Source organism: Podarcis liolepis (genome assembly GCF_965112155.1).
Source record: "Podarcis liolepis genome assembly, chromosome: 17".
Lineage (NCBI taxonomy): Eukaryota > Metazoa > Chordata > Lepidosauria > Squamata > Lacertidae > Podarcis > Podarcis liolepis.
The window spans coordinates 34971865-34991782 of NC_139571.1; the positions used below are offsets into that span (position 1 = coordinate 34971865).

The window sequence follows — 19918 nt, forward strand, 5'->3', positions numbered from 1 at the left end:
ATAATTTTAGATGGGTTATGGACACGCTCCTTCAAGCTAAAGCTATCCGAGTTAGAGGTTTATTCACGGATGCAGGGAAACCTCATGGAGCTGAAGAGAGACTCCTTGATAATGTGCCTTTTAGCCTGGGATTTAAAGCAAACATCTATTTGAGAACCAAGGATGGAATTCAACATAGTGTGGCTCAGTGGGGTATGCCTGCACAGAATGAGGTCGGCTTGTGCAATGGGACTTTTTGCTTCTCTACTCCTCCCCCTTTGCACACCCCATTAACCTGTTCTGGGTCGTCCCCCCAACTCAGCCCTTCAGAGCAGATTTAGAGGATTAAGGTATGGGGGGGGGGTGAAAGGGGGCAGGAAAAGTCCCATTGCGCAAGTGAAACGCAAGCAACTTAGCTGAATCCTGAACCCACTTCATTTTTTTAAATGTAAACTTCTATAGTGGCTGTGCTGCTATAGGTTAGGTTCCCACTTTAGGTTAAGTTGTGATCCAGTGGTGGATTCTCACACAAAAGCTAAACATCACAGCTATAGATTTTAGAAAGCATTGGGTTCTTTGTGTGCCTGTTCTTCCAATAGCAGGTTCAAGGTAATGCCACTCGGCTGAAATCCTGAACATACTTACTAGGGAGTAAGTTAATCGTGATTGGAAGTGGAGTTTACTTCAGAGTAAATATGCATAGCACTGCACTGCTTAAGAAAGGAATTCAGACACAGAACGTAAAATATTTCTCTGTCAGGAATGCCTCAATTCAGCATTTGTCAATTGCAAAGATGAACTGATCTGACCGGCCCCTACTGGATTAATGTGTGGATTAGAATTTAGTGACCTACTGGCCTTAGCACTTCCCAAATGTTCACAGCTCAAACCGTACCCCACCCCCACCAGGGGGAAAATAATTTCGAAATGTTTTTTGAGAGAAAATATACTTAGAGATTCGTATTCGTTTTAAAACATGTATTTACATACATATCTCTTAATGTGAATTTTCATTTGTGTGTGTGTTTTAAACAGATTAATGTGGATAAGGGACAAAAAAGAACAAACACATTGAAGTGACAGAGACCAGTAACAAACTGATTCATCCTTCCTAGTCATACTGATTATGTGGCCTTCATAAAGATGAGCCTAGGATATTTAATCCTAGAGCTTGAAAGACTCTTATTAGATTTCTGCAGGTTCTCAAGCCATATAATCTATTTTTGGCCATTGAAATGTATACATTTTCCTTTAGTTTATATGATTTCTAATATAACTCTGAAAACAGCAGTGCACAGATGTTTTAATGCACTACTTGAATACCTGTGTGTGATTACTTCTTTGGATCAGTTGTTTGATTTACATTATTGTCATATTAATTCAGAATACTGAAGCATATTTAAGTGCATTCCTGTGCATGTCTACTTACAAGTAAACATCACCGAGTTCAATGGGGCTTACTCCCAGAGAAGTGTGTATAGTTTTGCAGCATGAACGGAGTAAACCGAACATTTCCTAGCACGGAATTTATCATCTAAAAATGAACATAACTTTGATTCATAAACAGAATCAATTAAACAAACAAACAAACATGCTGCCAAGGTTTAATTTTCCAGTTTTAGATTTGTTTATATCTAAATTTCAAAGGAAACTGTACTCTTACAGAGTGGCCTTTAATTCCGTACTTTGGCAATAAATCTAAGGGGAGATTCAGATTCTAAGGGGAGACTTTGGCTGTAAGTCGCTTTGGGTTGCCCAGGGCAAGATAAAGCAAATAATAATAATAATAATAATAATAATAATAATAATGCTGCACACAAGCATGCTAAATAAATATGTTGACGGGTTTGTGAGGCTGTGCCTCACCATCATTTAGCTGTGGTGTGACAGGGCTTTGTGTGTAGCTCCTTCACGTGAGTGAACCCCTTGACTAGTCCCTCCTGGTGTTAAGGGAGCTCTGCAAGTCCCTCCTGTCATATGAGGTGGTTGAGACTTTGAATAACGTTCTGACCCCAATCCCTACGTTTGTCTATCTGGTGTTGGACAGGGGGTTGGACTCGATGGCCCTTGTGGTCTCTTCCAACTCTATGATTCTATGATTCTATGTGTGTTGACTGGTCCATTCAACTACAATGCAGTAGTCACTTGCCCCAGTCTTCTGGCAGCACCTCCAGTGATCTGGCCTTGAGATAAGGAGGACACAGAGGAGGTGAACGGGCATGTAAGATGACAAGGGCAAGAGAGGGGTGGGGAAGCTGAGTTTGCAATACCCGGAGGAAGGAATCCAGAGAGCCGTTCTCCATGAACTCCGTGACAATCATGACAGGGCGGCTCTTGGTGACGACACCCTCCAGACGGATGACGTTCGGGTGCTCAAACTGTCCCATGATGCTGGCTTCGCTGAGGAATTCCCGGCGCTGCTCATCGGTGTAGCCTGCCTTCAGGGTCTTAATAGCCACTGTGTATTCTCGTTTCCCTGGAGGCTTCAGGCGCCCAAAGCAGACCTCTCCAAACTCTCCTGCCAGGGGTAAGGGACGGAGAAGACACCACATCAGACAGAGGAGCAACCACGTTCTCCAGTTGACATCAGGAGGCGCCGACACAGGGCAAAGCACTGCTGTCCCCTAGATGTCTCAAGACACCTAGCACCCTTATTTATTGCTGGTTTTTTATTTACAAAGGCTATTGTGTTTTTAGCCCACCCTTCCTCCTAGAAGCTCAGGGCAAGAGTACACAATCCTCTCCGCCGTTATCCTCACAACCAACCTTTTGTGAGGTAGGTTAAGATCAGAGGCCAGCTAAGCAGTTGTAAGAATAGAAGAGGAGCCCTGCTGCATGAAAGGGTCCAGCATTCTGTTTTCACAACAGCCAGCCAGAAGCCCATGGGAAGTCCACAAGCAGGACATGAGCACAATAGCCCACCTTTCTTCCCCTACAACTAGCCCTGCCTACACGGATCTGGGGATCATACACCTTCTGCAATGGCATGGGATTGCATCACAGTTAGATGTGCATGTGTGAATGGGGTTCAATCTTGCCTCGCTGTGGACAAGGGAGGAGAGCAGGCAAGAGGACTGGTGGAGGAATATGGGTGAGAGAAGGCGCTGCTGCATCCCTTCTTGTTGACTTAAAGGTAAAGTGTTAGGGAACCTGGTAATATTCCTAGAATTCACCCCTCTCTAATCCCTCCCAAACCCAAGATGAGGTCCGCAAGGTGAAGATGCAGAAATGAAGCTCTAGTGAAGGGCTCTTAAAGAAAGCTCTAGAGCAGTGGTTCCCAATTGGTGGTCCATGTAACCCACCCAGGGAATCCCATGGCACATACCTGGCAACTGTTTGGGACATCCCAGTTAGAGGGGCCTTGATCTCACGCGACAGCACATCACCCAAATATGCATGAGACTGAGGTCAGACGTGCGTCTTGCGTGTGACTGCAGTGCCCCCTCCAAAAAAGTTTGCAGTCCCGTGCTCTCACGTGGATCATGTGACGTGTGCAGGGGCACGGCCCAGAATATGCACATCTTGGTTTTGTGCTGAGACATGGCAGAGACTATGGTGGCACCGTTCACACAACAAAAACTACTACAGAGATATCAACATTTTCATGGGTTGGCTTTTGAAAAACAGGGTCCTCAGTAGTACTTGGCTAATTGGGAACCACTGGTCTAGAGCAAAAATTGATCAACGAGAGGCCCAAAGTGCACTTGAATAGACCCTAATCAAATGGAGCAAGATCTGAACACCAGTCCAAGAACTAAGTTAGAGAAATCAAAGATTTATAGAGCATTGTGCTCAACAGGGCTTACCCCGAGAGAAGTGGATAGAGGACTGCGGCCCAAATGGTGCTTGGGGCAGATCAAGCACTCTGCAAAAAAGGACTGAAATGTGATGTGGCAGATGAGAAGCAAAATAGTTCCTTCATTACCTGATCCAATGACCTCCTCGATCTTGACAAAAGACACATCAATTTCCTTGGCAAATTCCCGAATTGCTTCGTTGGGATCTTCATAGGTGGATGGGTCAATGTAATACTTGACCCCAAGACCTGTGAGGAAGAAGGGAAGCTCCAGAGTCAGTCACAAAGACGCTCCTCCCAAAAAAGAAGAGGCTATTATTAAAAGAGAGCTGAGCTCCTATGCCATCGCTTACCCCGTGTGGTGATGTACTGCTGCAAGCGGTCTGTGTAGGGAGTCTCTCGTCTCTTACTGTGGAGGAAAGGGAAGGTTCAAGAAGGGCAACCTCCTCATCACCTCAAGTGGAGTTAGGAGAAAGGACATAAATGGGCAACCAAAATGAAACAGGGACAGGGCATGTCTACTGAGAAGAATTCAGTGGAGCTTCCTTTCAGACTAAAGATTGTAGAAAACTGTACATGGCATTGGGGAGAGAGGGGCATTTCTTCTCCTTTTTCTGGTAACAGCAGACCTTGAGAGGCCACTCAATGGAATAGATTCATAATAGGGTCAGGATACAATAACACATCGGGAAGAACTTTCTGACAGCAAGAGCTGTTCAACAGTGCACATGTCTCCCTCAGAAGGTGACGGCTCTCCTTTTCAAGAGGAGGTTGGATGGCCATCTGTCACGGATGCTTTAACTGAGGTTCCTGAATTGTTGAACTAGATGACCCTCGGAATCCCTTCCAACTCTACAATTCTGATTCTATGACTCTATAACTAACCTATGGAGTCACCTGGTATAAAGGTGTGATGTTGGGAGCTAGCTTTGATAACTATTGTTGAACACTGGCTTGATCCAGGAGTTCTGGGTGAAAACATCTTCAGAAAGCAAAAGAGTTGTTGCCAGTCCCACTGGGAATGCATCTTGATAACCAAAATTAACCCAGGGCTCCTTCTGAGGTTCACTTTTCATTTAGGCCTTTTGCAGGTGTGGTGCTCAGTGTCATGTCTCCCATTACATCTGAACATCCTTGTAACAGGCTGTATACAGCAGCCTAAAATTAATTTTTTTCAGTGACCCTTCAATTGCGACATTCTTAAAATCATTGGGGGTTTGGGTTGGGCATAATTCTCAATGCACTGGGCAGAGCCCTGTGCATTCCAAAACCCATGATTTTGCAGTTGGTAAATGTACCTGGTTGGGGCATAGGAAGTCTCTGGAGTTACTATGCGGATCAGGGGCTTGGGGACCAGAACAGGGGAAATCAACTAGCTTCCATTTTAGTCAGGGCGAAAGACTATCCAGAGCTGTTTGCCTCTGCTCTCTCAGCTTGCCCAACCTGCCAGCAATTCTCTTTTAGGTGCCTTTAGTTCGAACCATAGGATCCCTTTAAATACGCTGCCAAAATCTGAGCACCCCTTAAGCCAGGGCTCCCTCATTTCTCCCTGTTTTACCTATCTATCCAGTTATAATTGGGTCTGAGTCTGGGGCAGAAAAAGATTGGTAACTCCAGCCCTCTGACTTGGCTCCCCTTTGTGTGACATTCACAGATAGGAGACAGGGAGTCTTCATTGGAGAACTCTTGGCTCTCCTTGGCATGAGGAGCTGGTACACTCTGAGGCAGGGCAGGGACAGGAGACTCACCTTTTGAAGACAATGGCAAGGATGGCAATGGCCGCAATTACCAGGAAGGCCAGGCCACCAAGTGCCGAACCCACAATAAGCGGCAATCGATCTTGCACCATCTCGGAGCGCTCACCTGTCAAAAGGGACAAAGTTATTTTCTCTCCCTTTAAAAATATATAATTTTATTAAAATTTTCATTTTATGAATGATATACATATACATTTTCCACAATTAAGTGTTCACCAATAAAACAATACATTCATCAACTTCCCTTCTTCTCCCTTCCACGGTTCTTTTAATTTTCCCAATAATGCTGCATATTGTACTTCAACCATTTAAATTCTCCCTCCCTTTTCATATTACCTCAACTTACTTTACACTGCTGAATTTACCTTAATCCTGCTAGCGTTTTCACTTGTTCACAATTATTTTCCAGATATTTCACAAAAAAAATTCTATGCCTCTTTATAAACTTGGTCTTTGTGTTTTCTTATTCTGCTGGTTAGGCCTGCTAGCTCTGAATAGTCCATCATTTTAAGGTGCCATTCCTCCTCCTTGGGGACCCCTCCCACCCTCCAAAGTTATCTTCTCATCCCAACCTCCCAGTGAAACCTTTGCATGTGTACACACCCTCCTAGCATCTTGTCAGGCAAGGAGCTTCTGGGGCTGCAACCCAGAGCATTTGGATCTGTGACTGATACTGTAACAGGGAGCACCCCTGGGATGGTAGGACAAAAGGTTCCTTGGCTGTGCTGTGTTCTCAGGATCTGAGGCGACTATGCCCACAAAGGACAGCCCACTAGCCTCTTCATACCTAGTAGGGCCATAACGGCTTGCAGGTCAAGCTCAAGGCATGTGCTAGCCTGTGAGTGTTGTAAAAGTTTATGATGCATGAGCAGGAAGGTAATAAAGAGAGATCAGATTGTGCAGCTGCGTCTGAGCACGAGGGAAGTTCAAGAGGCGGGGGGGGGGGATTCTAAGTTTGAAAGTTCACAAAAGTGCGTCACTTACTTCCTACCAGAGTCTGGAAATACATCTTTCCACTGTATGGCCCGTAGCCCACTGCTGTCCGAGCTCGAACCTGGAAGGCATATATCTTCCCTGGGCTGAGATTGGCAATGGTGGCCATATTAGTCTCACTGGTTATGGTGAATGAGTTGTCCTCGTCTTCTGACTAGGAATCAACAATCAAGTCGTGAGAAGCTGACAAAACACAATTCCACTTCCTCCTCCTCAGCAATGCTCCCTCCTAGGCTCACCAGTTGCTTCCCTACACGGCTGAGATAAACACACATACCCCCAACGCCCTGATCTAGTCTCTGGATTTCTCAAGTGCCTCTGCTGCTACTCTTCTCTCCTGACCTAAATAACAGAAGAGGCCAAAGGAGAAAACAGAGAAATGATTTGTATAATAGAAGAAAAGAAGGATGCCGTAGCGAAATTCCAAATACAGACATTTATCTGTTAGTTTGGAAAATGCATAAACCACTTGCTCAAAAAATAAAGTAAAATATCCAAGCAGCTTCAAATTCCGTTATATATGAAACATGACTAAAATGCACAAACCACTTAAAAACAAAGCTACATAAAACCAAAATTATGAACGTAGATAAAAATAAACCATCTAAAACGAATGCTAACTAAATCATGTGCCCCGACAGACTTGCCGAAAGAGGAATGTTTCTGCAACAAAATGAAATAAGAATCATGTGCCTCTTTAAAAAAAAAAAACCGTCTGGCTATAATTTTTGTTTTATAAATCTGGAAGGTGATTGCTTGACTCTAATCACTTTCGGGATCTCACGCAGCCCTGCTTGGTTGTGGTGGATTTGATTGTTTCATTTCCCCCATGGCTTACGACAAAGCCATGTGGCCGCAGTTCCCAACCCACTCTGATACCATAGGAACAAGGTCCCTTAGACAAAAAAGGTGGCAAGCTCACCATCTGGCCCAGCAGGAGAAGAAAAGCTAGAGCAGATTGACACTACAAACCTAAACCTGTTTCGAATCTCTCAAGGAACCCTAGTACAAAATGATAGCTTTGAAAGAGCGTTGAGAATTTAGTCGGGAGATATGTAACGCTCTCTACCATCTGAAGAAGCTTACTGATGGAAAGTCATGACCATCAGTTTTGTTTAAATTTATAGTGCAGGCATGCAGAGGCAAGGAAAAACTTGTAGTGAAACACGAAATCCAGTTCCTAGTTTTAACTCAGGCCTCTTTTCACTATCTTACTGTTTCATTTGCCTCTTCTTGCCAGGCTGCAACCATTACTCTCCCTGGCTGCAGTGATTTTCAACCTCTCTCACAACTACGAAAACAGGTTCCCCACGTCAACTTACCTTGTCAAAATAACGCAGCTGATAATCCAAGATGATCCCGTTTGGTTGGTCTGGTTGCGGCCAGGACAAAGTGATGCTACTCGTCGTACGACTCACCTGGTGCATCATGGGAACAGCAGATGGGACTGCAACAAGAGAGGGGGGAGTCAAGATGAGAGAGGGAAATATTAGGGAAGGGGAACAGGAGGAAAAAACTACGTGCTTGCTTTTCAAACTTGGTTGCTGTTAACAGTTTGATCACAAACTACGTGGAGATACAAAATTCATGTCAGCGGTCTGTTTTGCAATGGCTGACTATTTGTGTTCTGAATCTACTCACTAGTTTGTTTCAATGTTTTTGATTAACAGCGTGCCAAGGCCCCGTGCCCTGTAGTTCCCATTGATAAATAATCATGCCAACACAAGTATTTTGGATTATGGGCTAAAACAGGCCACACCTCTATTGGTTACAAATGTGAGATGTTTGGCTTAGGCACTGGGTGAAACCAGGCTATATCTTGACTCCCACCTGTCTGCAGGCATCAAACTAAGGATAAACCACCAGAAGGGGGAGCTCTATGACTTACATGAAATAGGGGCACCCCGAGAGGTTCCCGTTGGGGTAGCGACATGGCCCATGCCCATGCTTTGGACAGTATCCACACCCCTGGATCCCTTTAACAGGATACCCTTATTGAGGAGGGGCAGGTGGAGGCTACAACCTCCCCTCTATTAAACAAAGGGTTATCCAATGTCTAACCGCACCACGGTTTAAATTACCCGCAGCCCCCCCCCCGCCAGCATGGATTGGTGATATGGCTAGGGATTGCACAGAGGGAGCGTCAACCCCCCACCGCCCGTCCACAACACTCCCACCCCTGAAGGTGAGCAGTCTTACTAAAAAGACCTCTAAAGTCTACCTATCATTTGTGTATTCCAACGTTTCTCCAAGGAGCTCAGCCTAGCATACCTGACTTGTTCCTCAACCCCACCCATACCACAACCCTGTTAGATAGATTAGGCTGAGAGGCAGCAGTGGACACAGGTTTATTCATGGATCTTTAATGTCCAGAGGAGGGCTAGAAGCTGAGTTCAGTGCCTTATCCACTACCTTCACCAATTTGCAGTTGAATAAGTTGAATAAACGGGTGGCGCTGTGGGTTAAACCACATAGCCTAGGACTTGCCGATCAGAAGGTCGGCAGTTCAAATCCCCATGACAGGGTAAGCTCCCATTGCTCGGTCCCTGCTCCTGCCAACCTAGCAGTTCAAAAGCACATCAAAGTGCAAGTAGATAAATAGGTACCGCTCTGGCGGGAAGGTAAACGGCGTTTCCGTGCGCTGCTCTGGTTCGCCAGAAGCGGTTTAGTCATGCTGGCCACATGACCCGGAAGCTGTACGCCGGCTCCCTTGGTCAATAAAGCGAGATGAGCGCCGCAACCCCAGAGTTGGTCACGACTGGACCTAATGGTCCGGGGGCCCTTTACCTTTTTAAGTGAATTATGAATGTAATAAATTAACACAAAATATCTGGGCCCTCTGCCAATATTTCCATGTATCATTTCCTCATGTTATATATTTACTATTTTCTGCTATTTGTTCCTGTCTGACTAGCTTTCACACTCCACAGGGGTCTTCCTTCAGACATTGGCTGGTCCCCCCCCCCCCAGGGAGTCTGCGAAACCTAAATGTTTCTGACAGACAGCTCAGAAAGGAAATGATTCAGAGCTGGTGGAAGCCTGAGAAGCGTTGGTTGCTGCATACTGAAGGAGGTGAATGCATTTTAATGACCTGGTCAGACTGGCAGAGGAGAGGGCATCCCAGCATCTGCCTGAAGAAATGAACAGAACAGGAGATAAATTTTCAGAGACTCTTCCACCCATTAGTGGAAATCTCTCAATCCTGGTCTAATCCAGGCAGGACCTTCTGGTCCTATGTGTTTAGGTCACCAATTATGCAGCTGGGATTTTTCGCAATGCCTCTTGTTTTTGTTTTTACATTGGCTATCGTTGCAAGCAGAGAAACAATGTTACTTTCTACTGTTGGCTCCAAACAACACGAGTTTCTCTGAGAAACTTGTCAGCATTCCCCAAACCAATACTTAGTGGGAGAGTCTGGGGATGGTAGCAGAAATACTTAAGAACAAGCATACAGTGGTACACTGGTACCTCGGGTTACATACACTTCAGGTTACATACGCTTCAGGTTACAGACTCTGCTAACCCAGAAATAGTGCTTCAGGTTAAGAACTTTGCTTCAGGATAAGAACAGAAATCCTGCTCTGGCAGCGCGGCAGCAGCAGGAGGCCCCATTAGCTAAAGTGGTGCTTCAGGTTAAGAACAGTTTCAGGTTAAGTACGGACCTCTGGAACGAATTAAGTACTTAACTCGAGGTACCACTGTACCTTGGTTCTCAAAATTAATCTGCTCTGGGAGTCCATTTGACTCCCAAAACTGTTCAAAAACCAAGGTGCAGCTTCTGATTGGCTGCAGGATCTTCCTGCACTCAATCGGAAGCCACGTTGGATGTTCGGCTTCCGAAAAACATTTGCAAACCGGAACACTTACTTCTGGGTTTGCGGTGTTTGGGAGCCGATTTGTTTGACAACTAAGCCATTCGGGAACCAAGGTACCACTGTGCTAAGAAAAAGGCAAATGCAAGAAACCTAACTATAAATACTGGGTGCCACACAGGTCTGAATGCGGACCTACAGCACCGAACAACCAATACACTACAAAACACATCTGGATTTGATCTTCATCGTGCCAAACCTCTGCAGTATCCACTACTTGTACAGCGGTGCCTCGCAAGACGAAATTAATTCGTTCTGCTAGTTTTTTCGTCTTGCGAATTTTTCGTCTTGCGAAGCACGGTCAAGTTGCAACTGCACCTCTTCAAGCGGTTTTAAGAAAAAGGAAACAAACTTGCAAGACGTTTTCGTCTTGCAAAGCAAGCCCATAGGGAAATTCGTCTTGCGAAGCAACTCAAAAAACGAAAAACTCTTTCGTCTTCCGAGTTTTTCGTCTTCCGAGGCATTCGTCTTGCGGGGCACCACTGTAGTTAAGAAAGGTTGTACTGGGCATATAAATGCGGAAGGACTACACTCTCAGCCCCTCAGGAGCATCTAACAAACTTTCAGGAACTTATCTGTGCCACAAACACACTGTGCACATTTCAGAGGGTGATCAGGAAAGCTCTGCAGAACCCTTTTGATCCATGCACAATGAAAGCCTAGCATACTGGGCCTTGCTGCTGCTCTCTGTTGATGTAGAGTTTGCCCTGGAATCTATCCAGCACACCCATGCAGGCAAACTTCCTTTCAAGAAAAGATAAAACTTTACAAAGAACCACAGGATTCCCTGGAACACATCTTAAAAAACAACTGCTTCACCAGCTCCAATATTTATGGAAATTTCCATATTGATGGAAACTGAAGATGCCCAAGATAGAATCAGGGAAGAAAAAAAATAATCCAGTTATATAACCTTCCTGTGTTCTCACTGCATCTTCCACAAAATTCTGCCAGCGATCAATGGGGGCTGCTGCTTACATGATTAAAAAAAAGCTTGGACTAACTGGCAAACTAGGGCCAGAGTCAAATCACCTGGGCCAATTGGCAAACATCTGGCAAAGCAGTAAAGCCTGCTGCTTTCTTCTCAGCACTGAGAAGCACAAAAGGATTGAGGGTAGGGGTCCCCCCCCCCTCTTCATATAAAACAAGAGGAAATTATTCCGAGAGAAGCAAATCAAAGAGGCTTTAACCAGCTTAGGCAAGCAGGAACGAGTTTCACATAATGTAAATCAAACAACAGTACGAGAGGAAAGATCACACTGAAATGTTTTAGGTACTCCTTGTTCCTTCTGTTCTTCACAGCCCTTAGTCTTATTAAAAAATAAAGTTACCTGAGACAAACCACTTACCCACTGTATCAACTAGGTACTTTTATTTTTATAATGCGATGGCACTTTATAGCACAAGCAAAGAAAACAAAAAAGCTGTCTGATGCGTCTTAAGATGAACATGAACCAGTGTTTCCCAAATGTAGGTCTCCAGTTGCTGTTGGACTACAACTCCCATGATCCCTAGCTAGCAGGACCAGTGGTCATGGATGTTGGGAATTGTAGTCCAAATACAGCTGGAGATTCAAGTTTGGGAAACACTGACCTAAATGAGACTTTAAATGAGACTTTAGCTCATTTCAGTTGTGATATTGAACGAAGGATCCATGGAGGCTTGTGTGCTCTATCCCCTCAAATCCTCCTGAAAATCCCTTTTTGTGGTAATCCGCAGTTTGCCATTACGTATATCTTAATTAGGAAACCATGGTTAGCATAAACTGTATTTGTCTGTGAAACAGGATTGGAAAACCATGAACAAACCAAAGTCTCCCATTCTGTTTCTGTAGACAAACAAGGGCTTGACTAGTTTGGTTCTAAGAGTAACTATGGTTTGCTGAGAAAGAGAAAATGAGGGTATTGGGAGGGAGGGAATGGGACAATTCCTATGAAATCAGGGGAGTCCTGCCGAGCTCCCTGGGGGTTAGCTGTTAGATGCATACCAGTTTTCTTAATGTACATCTCAAACGTACGCCTTGCAAATGGAGAGGCGTAATCTGGGGAGCGTGTCCTGTTGCTTAACGCTCTCTCACATAAAAAGTCTGCAGTGTGTTGAGCTCAGCTCAGCAGACATGGAGCCTGAAGTCATGTAGTGTAGGATGGCATGAATATCATTAGTGTAAATCATTCATTTTAATCATCCATTTTATGGTATTTCAAGTTCCAAAGCAGAAATAAGATGGTTCTAAGCATTATGAAGCAACTTTGCCTTCGTGTTTTCTGTGTGTGTGGCAGAAGGCAGGTGTGGGAATGACAGCCGCTCGGCCAGTAAAGCTGGTGAGACAGCAGCAGATAAATAGGGAGGGAGGGAAGGCGAGTCCCAAGGAAGGGAAGCAGGAAAAAGCGGTCCTTGCACAATTATAAAATCAAATCTCTCTAAGGGGCTGCAGCCGAGTGGTACAGTGCTTTCGCTACTGCATCAGGTCAGGAGTTGCAGCAAGATGGAGCGCCAAAACTCCTTTGCAAAGAATCCTGGGAGTCTCCAGGTAGGGCTGGGAATGAGTCTGTCTGAAAATCTTAGAGAGCCACTGCCAGTCCGTGTAGACAGGTAAGGTAAAGGTAAAGGACCCCTGGACAGTTAAGTCCAGTCAAAGGCGACTATGGGGTTGCGTCGCTCATCTCGCTTTCAGGCCAAGGGAGCTGGCGTTTGTCCATAGACAGCTTTCCGGGTCTTGTGGCCAGCATGACTAGATCGCTTCTGGTGCAACGGAGGACCGTGACAGAAGCCAGAGCACATGGAAACACCGTTTACCTTCCTGCCGCAGTGGTACCTATTTATCTACTTGGACTGGTGTGCTTTCAAACTGCTAGGTTGGCAGGAGCTAGACACAGCAAAGGGAGCTCACCCCGTCACGAGGATTCGAACTGGCGACTTTCTGATACTAAGCTAATACTAATACTAAGCTAGCTAGACCAATCGTCTGACTCACTGTACGGTAGCTTCCTATGTCCGTGGCTTGCTTCCTCCCCATCCAGGGATGGGATAGTTTCTCCCTATTTCTCATTTTCCCACTCATCAGTTCTCCACATCAGTTTGTGAAATTTGAAACAAACAAACTTCTCAGCAGCATTTTAGTACCGATTTCTTCTAATATACACAACCTTGGTATGCAATTTGCCCAACGTGCAAAGCACTATCCCCCTTATATAGCACCTTTTTCAATGCTGTTTGCACAAATAAATGCATTTTATGGCCAACTTGCCCTAGTATATGCATTTGTGCACAAATGACTCGGCTTTGCGGCTGCACCTAACAATCTGGAGAAGTGTGCATTTTGGAGGGTGGCTGAGTTTTGGTTTGCTCGTTGTTTCAGAAAGAGTGAAGGCTGACCTTTAAAGGCGAAGTGAACTGAATGTCTTCGCCATCACTACTCCCCGCAACCAACTTTTAAAATGCATCACTATCACTTATAGTGGCATTCATGCACCACCTCTAAACATTATGCCAGCACTTAGTACCTGACCATATATCTGTTTGCTTTCACTGCTGCTTAAGCAGTGTACACATTAGGTCAGGAGTTGCAGCAAGATGGACCACCAAACTCCATGCCCCAGGCCCAGTCATTAATTTGGAAAGCTCCCCTAATTGTGAAGAAAGCTCAATGGATATTTCTTTAACATCGCTTTAAGTACCGCACTTTTAGCGAAAGGGATCTACAACGGGCATGCAAGTGGCACAGGCGGGCAAGGAAATACGACTGTTGTGTGTTTGCATCTGAGCTTTGCCAACAAACTGCTCCAAATGGCTCCCTCTCGAAAGAGGCAAGACTCCTCTGCTTCTTGATGATTAACTGAGTATGAGCACAAAGGCGTCTTAGGGATTATCATGCTAGTGGGTTGGTCTTCTTCCTACCTCACTTGCTCCAGAGGCGTTCTTGCCCTTACCTTTGATTAATTCAATCACTCGTTAAAGTTTGTTTGCAGAGCCCTGATGCCCTGCCTCTCCCAACGGCATGATGCAGCTTACAGCATATTTATAACGAACAAGTTAACTGTTAAAATAATTCATTAAAAACCGCTTAAAATATAGCAGCCCGTTTTCAGAGCTACAGTGATATTAATAATAAAAACCCAGCCTGATTAATTACTGGCATGAAAGAAACAGCTAGCAGAAGAGTATTTTTTTAAAAACCACACAAAGCACCAGTAGAGTTTCAATTTACCAAGCAAAGGAATCATAGAGTTGGAAGGGACCCTCAGGATTATTTAGTCCAACCCCCTGCAATGCAGAAACGTGCAGCTGTCCTGTATGGGGATCAAACCTGCAACCTTGGCATTATCAGCACCATGCTCTAACCAACTGAGCAGAGGAGTTCTGCAGGATGTCTGCAGGCAGGGACAGGGAGGTACCTCTTCTGAACTCATGTTCCGGAGCAGTGCAACAAATTTCAGTACGCCTCTGCACTATGAACAAGTTCAATAAACCCATCATTCCCAACCCACTAAATGCCTCTATACTTTGGCATCCGCCTCCCTTTAAAGGACCTTTCTAACATTTCCCTCAATAATTTGGGGGTGACTGAAGCAACTTTCCCCTTGAAAACCTCTCACAGGACCTGGGCCCCTGGTGGAAAGAGCTTACAAACTGCTTCCTTCCCACATCACTGCTGCCACAGGAGTGTGAGAAGGAGCTGGTATCAGCTTGTCCTAAGTGATCGTGAAACAAGTTAGCAGGACCACTCATGATATTCACTCCATTGGAATTTCTCCCTGAACGTCAATCGTTAAGCTGGCAATCCACCCATTATTATTTAAAAAAATTATAATACAGAATGATCAGCATGTCTTTTCTTGCATGTTGCATCTCCAATCATACACACCTTTTATTTTGTCCAAGTTGCTGGCATGTGCAAAGGCTTATTCATATTAGACTCACAGAATTGGAAGGGATCCTGAGAATCAGCTATAGCCCGACTCCCTGCAGTGCAGGAATATCCAGCTGTCGCTTGTGGGAATCGAACCTTGGTGTTATCAGAACCATGCTCTAACCAACTAAGCTATCCAGCCTTGGTGGCACGACATGCAAAGAGGAACCCTGGTGAACACAAGCACTTGTTCACTTTGGCAACCTGGTCTGGGGTGGTGGGGCAGTGGTAGGGGGAAACCCAAGCGAATGTTGATGAAAGGAACAGGAAGTCTCAGCAAACATCATATGCACCAGTTGCAGAATTAATTTTAGAAATTCTCCACACTGTAGCAGAAGAAAGTTGGAAAAGAACACAGGGCAGAGAGAACCCACGGAACAATAATGGAAGATGGAGGTATACTCATCCCTATAAATTACTTATCCATGAAACAAAACAGAAAACTAGTTTTATATCTAAGAACTAGAAATTTTAGAATAGCAAAATCCACTGGCATTACAGAGTCAAGAGTGGTGTGCTTCGTACATCTTCCAACCAAGTCTGTGTTGTACCTACGCCATTTGTGCCAAAATAAATAGATATGGGGAACCACATTTATTGGACCAATATTTGCTTGGGGAAAGTGTTTAATAACTTTGCAGTGACACAGAACTCATTGCTTGGTCATGCCTGACAGCAGCTTGTTTTATGAGTGTAATATTCATATGCATCTGGGTGCAGAAACAAACAGTCTGCATAACACTTCTTACAATTTATCTGACAAGAAAATATAAAATACCTACCTGGCGTGCCAACTGTGCATTATAGGCTCATTATATTTGAACAATGATGAATGAACAAATATTACTATAAATAAATAATTGTGCATTGAAGAAGAGTGGAAAGAAAGTTGGATAGGAAAGAAGGGAGTGTGATATGTGGCAGATGAACAGTTCTTCTGTGTTACACATACTGGATCTTTGGTATTTTCTATGTTATCTTCATTTAAACTAGCTATGGGAGACCTGCAGCCTCTTTGAATATGTTCGTAGAATCACAGAAGTGTTGTTGGACTACAACCCTCAAGATGTAATTTGTGTGAAAGAAAAGCGGCATAAAAATATAATAAATGAATGAAATGAAATGAAATGAATCCCTTCCAATTCTACAATTCTATGAATCACCCCTGACTATTCACCATGTTGGCTGGGGCTCACAGGTTCACACCCCTCGTTTAAACACTCAAAGAATACATTCCGGATCTGCTGGATATTTTCTGCATCTCTCTTTCCCTCTATATAACATTCAGAGTCTGGTTCAATAAGAGAGAAGGCAGCACTATTTTGTACATCTGCAACAGCAGCTGTAATGGCTCCAGCTGAATTGAAATTACTCATAGCAGTGCTGAAAAATGCTTTGCTTTTCTGGCCATTTTCCAACACTCCTTGCAACCATGTCTGCTCATTCATTTGCCGTGCTCTCACTCGCCTTCTATGACATCAGTCCATAGCCAAATCTAATTGGCTACGTCGTGCTGTCACGACATCCTATCACAAACAGCCAAATAGCAAGTGAGAGCAAACCACGTTGAGCTCAGCTGCCAACGGCTATTACTATGCCGTCATTACTGTTGCTGTCTCCTAACAAAAGGCTCGCACATTTACAAAACCCTTGCTGGATAAAAGTCAAATGGGAAATAACTAAAACTCTGTTATAGGATTACACAGGATGCAAGACTATTGCAACTAGGTTGAATGAAGATACAAGCTTTTAGTAATAGTTTTGGGGACAGGTGGGATTCCAAGCTTTGGGGACAGTGCAAGACTGAATAAAAGTCCCCAACAGAACAAATCTTAAAAGGTGAAAATATGGAGGAGGAGGACCACTTGCAGAAACTAGGAGGGCAAGCAAGAAGATTACCCGTTCTCTTTGAGAGGCCTGCGCATCCAAAGCTTACCTCAACGTTTCCAAACCCTATCTAATTTGGTGCAATTGTAAAGAAAATATCAACGATAATACATCCCTCTCTCCACTCGAGACTTTGTCCCCAGCTGTGAACGCCTAAGCCCTCCCCGCAACTGCATAAGAGCAGAAATATCAGGAAGTAAGGGGGTTATAGCAGATTTAACATAAATCCTGCCCCCTCTGCCAGTTCCTGGACTGCATGGGGAGAGATCACGAGCCCAGAAAGCCAGTTCATCAGTGAGCTGGCCTGAAGAGAAGATCTGTCTGTGGGGAAGAATAGGAGCACCCAGCTGTAGCGTGAGAGGCCAGTAGCTGGTTCTGAAGAGAGAGGTTATTTTTACCTGACTACTGGGTGTGATGGGAGTTACGCCAGAGGAGCAGCACTAAACGGAAGTTCTTCACTTTGGGAGTTCTAATCCCACGATTTTTTTTTTTTAAAAAAACGGAAATGTTAAATCAGGCTTCCTCAACCTCGGCCCTCCAGATGTTTTGAGACTACAATTCCCATCAACCCTGACCACTGGTCTTGCTAGCTAGGAATCATGGGAGTTGTAGGCCAAAAACATCTGGAGGGCAGACGCTGAGGAAGCCTGTGTTAAATAATGGATATGCATATTATAATATATTTTTTTTAAAAAAAAAGTTATTATTCAGTTAATCATTTCTATAATGTTGAATTGAATTCTTGATATGTGGAGCGATCCAGTGTTGTGTAGTGATCAACGCTGATTACGACCTGGGAGACCAGGGTTCAAAACCCCACTCAGCCATGCACCTCACTGGGTGACCTTGGGCCAGTGACTGTCTCTCAGACTAATCTCCCCCACAGGGTTGTTGTATGTATATCAGCTTGAACTTTATGCTCCTTGTAGGATAAAGGTAAAGGTAAAGGGACCCCTGACAATTAGGTCCAGTCGTGACCGACTCTGGGGTTGCGGCGCTCATCTCGCTTTATTGGCTGAGGGAGCTGGCGTACAGCTTCCGGGTCATGTGGCCAGCATGACTAAGCCGCTTCTGGCGAACCAGAGCAGCACTCGGAAACGCCGTTTACCTTCCCGCCGGAGTGGTACCTATTTATCTAATTGCGCTTGACATGCTTTTGAACTGCTAGGTAGGCAGGAGCAGGGACCGAGCAACGGGAGCTCACCCTGTTGCGGGGATTCAAACCGCCGACCTTCTGATTGGCAAGTCCTAGGCTCTGTGGTTTAACCCACAGCGCCACCGGCGTCCCTCCTTGTAGGATAAGTGGACTATAAATGTAATAAAGTTCTGTTTATTGTCTTGCTTTTAATACTGCAAGTTACTTTGAGCCATATTTTTTCTGTGTGTAAAAGTGGTGTATATAAACATTAATAATAATAACAATATTTTAAAAAGACATATATGCTATAAAGGCAAACAGCGTAACCTGAATCCAACACTGCTGAGTCATGCATCCTTCTGCTCTGGCCTACACTATGTTCATCTATGCTGGTGGCATGCAACGAACAGTTGCCCACATCTAACACAACTGCCTCTCTTGGTTTTTCTGATACTGAAACGAAAGCTCATGCAAACAGCATCCCTAGTCCAAAATGAGCCAGTGTGGTGTAGTGGTTAAGAGCGGTAGTCACGTAATCTGGGTAACCGGGTTCGCGTCTCCGCTCCTCCACCTGCAGCTGCTGGGTGACCTTGGGCCAGTCACACTTCTCTGAAGTCTCTCAGCCCCACTCACCTCACAGAGTGTTTGTTGTGGGGGAGGAAGGGAAAGGAGAATGTTAGCCGCTTTGAGACTCCTGAAGGGGAGTGAAAGGCGGGATATCAAATCCAAACTCTTCTTCTTCTCTTCAAAATGCTAAGCAGTTAATAGGAATACCACACACTGTAGGAACCCAGGTGAAAAGCTACAGGTAACAAGTCCATTCACTGTGACATCCCCAATTGGATGAAATCTCCCCTTTGACTAATCCAGGAAGAAGCAACAGCTTAGGGGTGTGTGTGTGTGTGTGTGTGTGTTTTGGGGGGTCCATGTAAACGATATGCACTGAATATTTTTTTAAAAAACCCTAACAATAAATAAATAAATTAGAAGATAAGTGGTTGGCAGGGTATTGCTCCATCAAAATTACCAGTTTTTATTCAGTCTTGGTACCATCACTAAATGAACATCCCTACAGCACCATGTACCCCTTGAAAGAGATACAATGTGGCACATTACCGTACATTAGACAAGGGCTTTTTCCTAAACAAATTTAGTAAAAAATGGCGGGCGTGTTATACACAGTCAGTGCATACTGGTGACATGGTATTGGTATCTTCTGCTGGCCGGAGACTGTCAGTGGCTATTTTGTGTGTTATTGGTGGCTGCAACAAGGGCTGGTGTTGATTTGCTGTGGCAATTGGCGGCTTCTGGTGGGAGCAGCTGATAGGCAGCTTTTGTGGTGGGTGAGCGATTTCCGGGAATCCCCCCTAAAAAAAGCTCAACAGCTCTGGTCTGCCCCGCCCCAAAGAAAAGCTTACATTGGAGTCCTCAAAAATAGGGGACGTCTTATACATGGGGGCGTGTTATACACTGAAAAATACAGTATATTACAACACTTAACATCATTCCTTAAACAACGCAGGCACATCATGAACACAGCGGATGCATGGATACAAATATGCAGGCCTCTTACACAGGGCCCCAACA

The 19918-nt window shown here is 44.7% G+C and overlaps 1 protein-coding gene across 5 annotated transcripts in view; it reads right to left on the reverse strand.

Moving 5' to 3' along the window:
* The window catches only part of LOC310696196 (ephrin type-B receptor 5), a 157018-nt gene that overhangs the window by 7717 nt on the left and 129383 nt on the right, over nucleotides 1–19918 (reverse strand). For all 5 annotated transcript variants that reach the window (XM_083481395.1, XM_083481393.1, XM_083481392.1 and 2 more), the window contains 6 exons: nucleotides 7848–7972; nucleotides 6517–6679; nucleotides 5524–5638; nucleotides 4129–4184; nucleotides 3905–4024; nucleotides 2250–2497 (listed from right to left, as the gene is read on the reverse strand). In XM_083481395.1, coding sequence (XP_083337521.1) covers nucleotides 2250–2497; nucleotides 3905–4024; nucleotides 4129–4184; nucleotides 5524–5638; nucleotides 6517–6679; nucleotides 7848–7972 — 827 coding nt within the window. The remainder of the gene's footprint in view (nucleotides 1–2249; nucleotides 2498–3904; nucleotides 4025–4128; nucleotides 4185–5523; nucleotides 5639–6516; nucleotides 6680–7847; nucleotides 7973–19918) is intronic.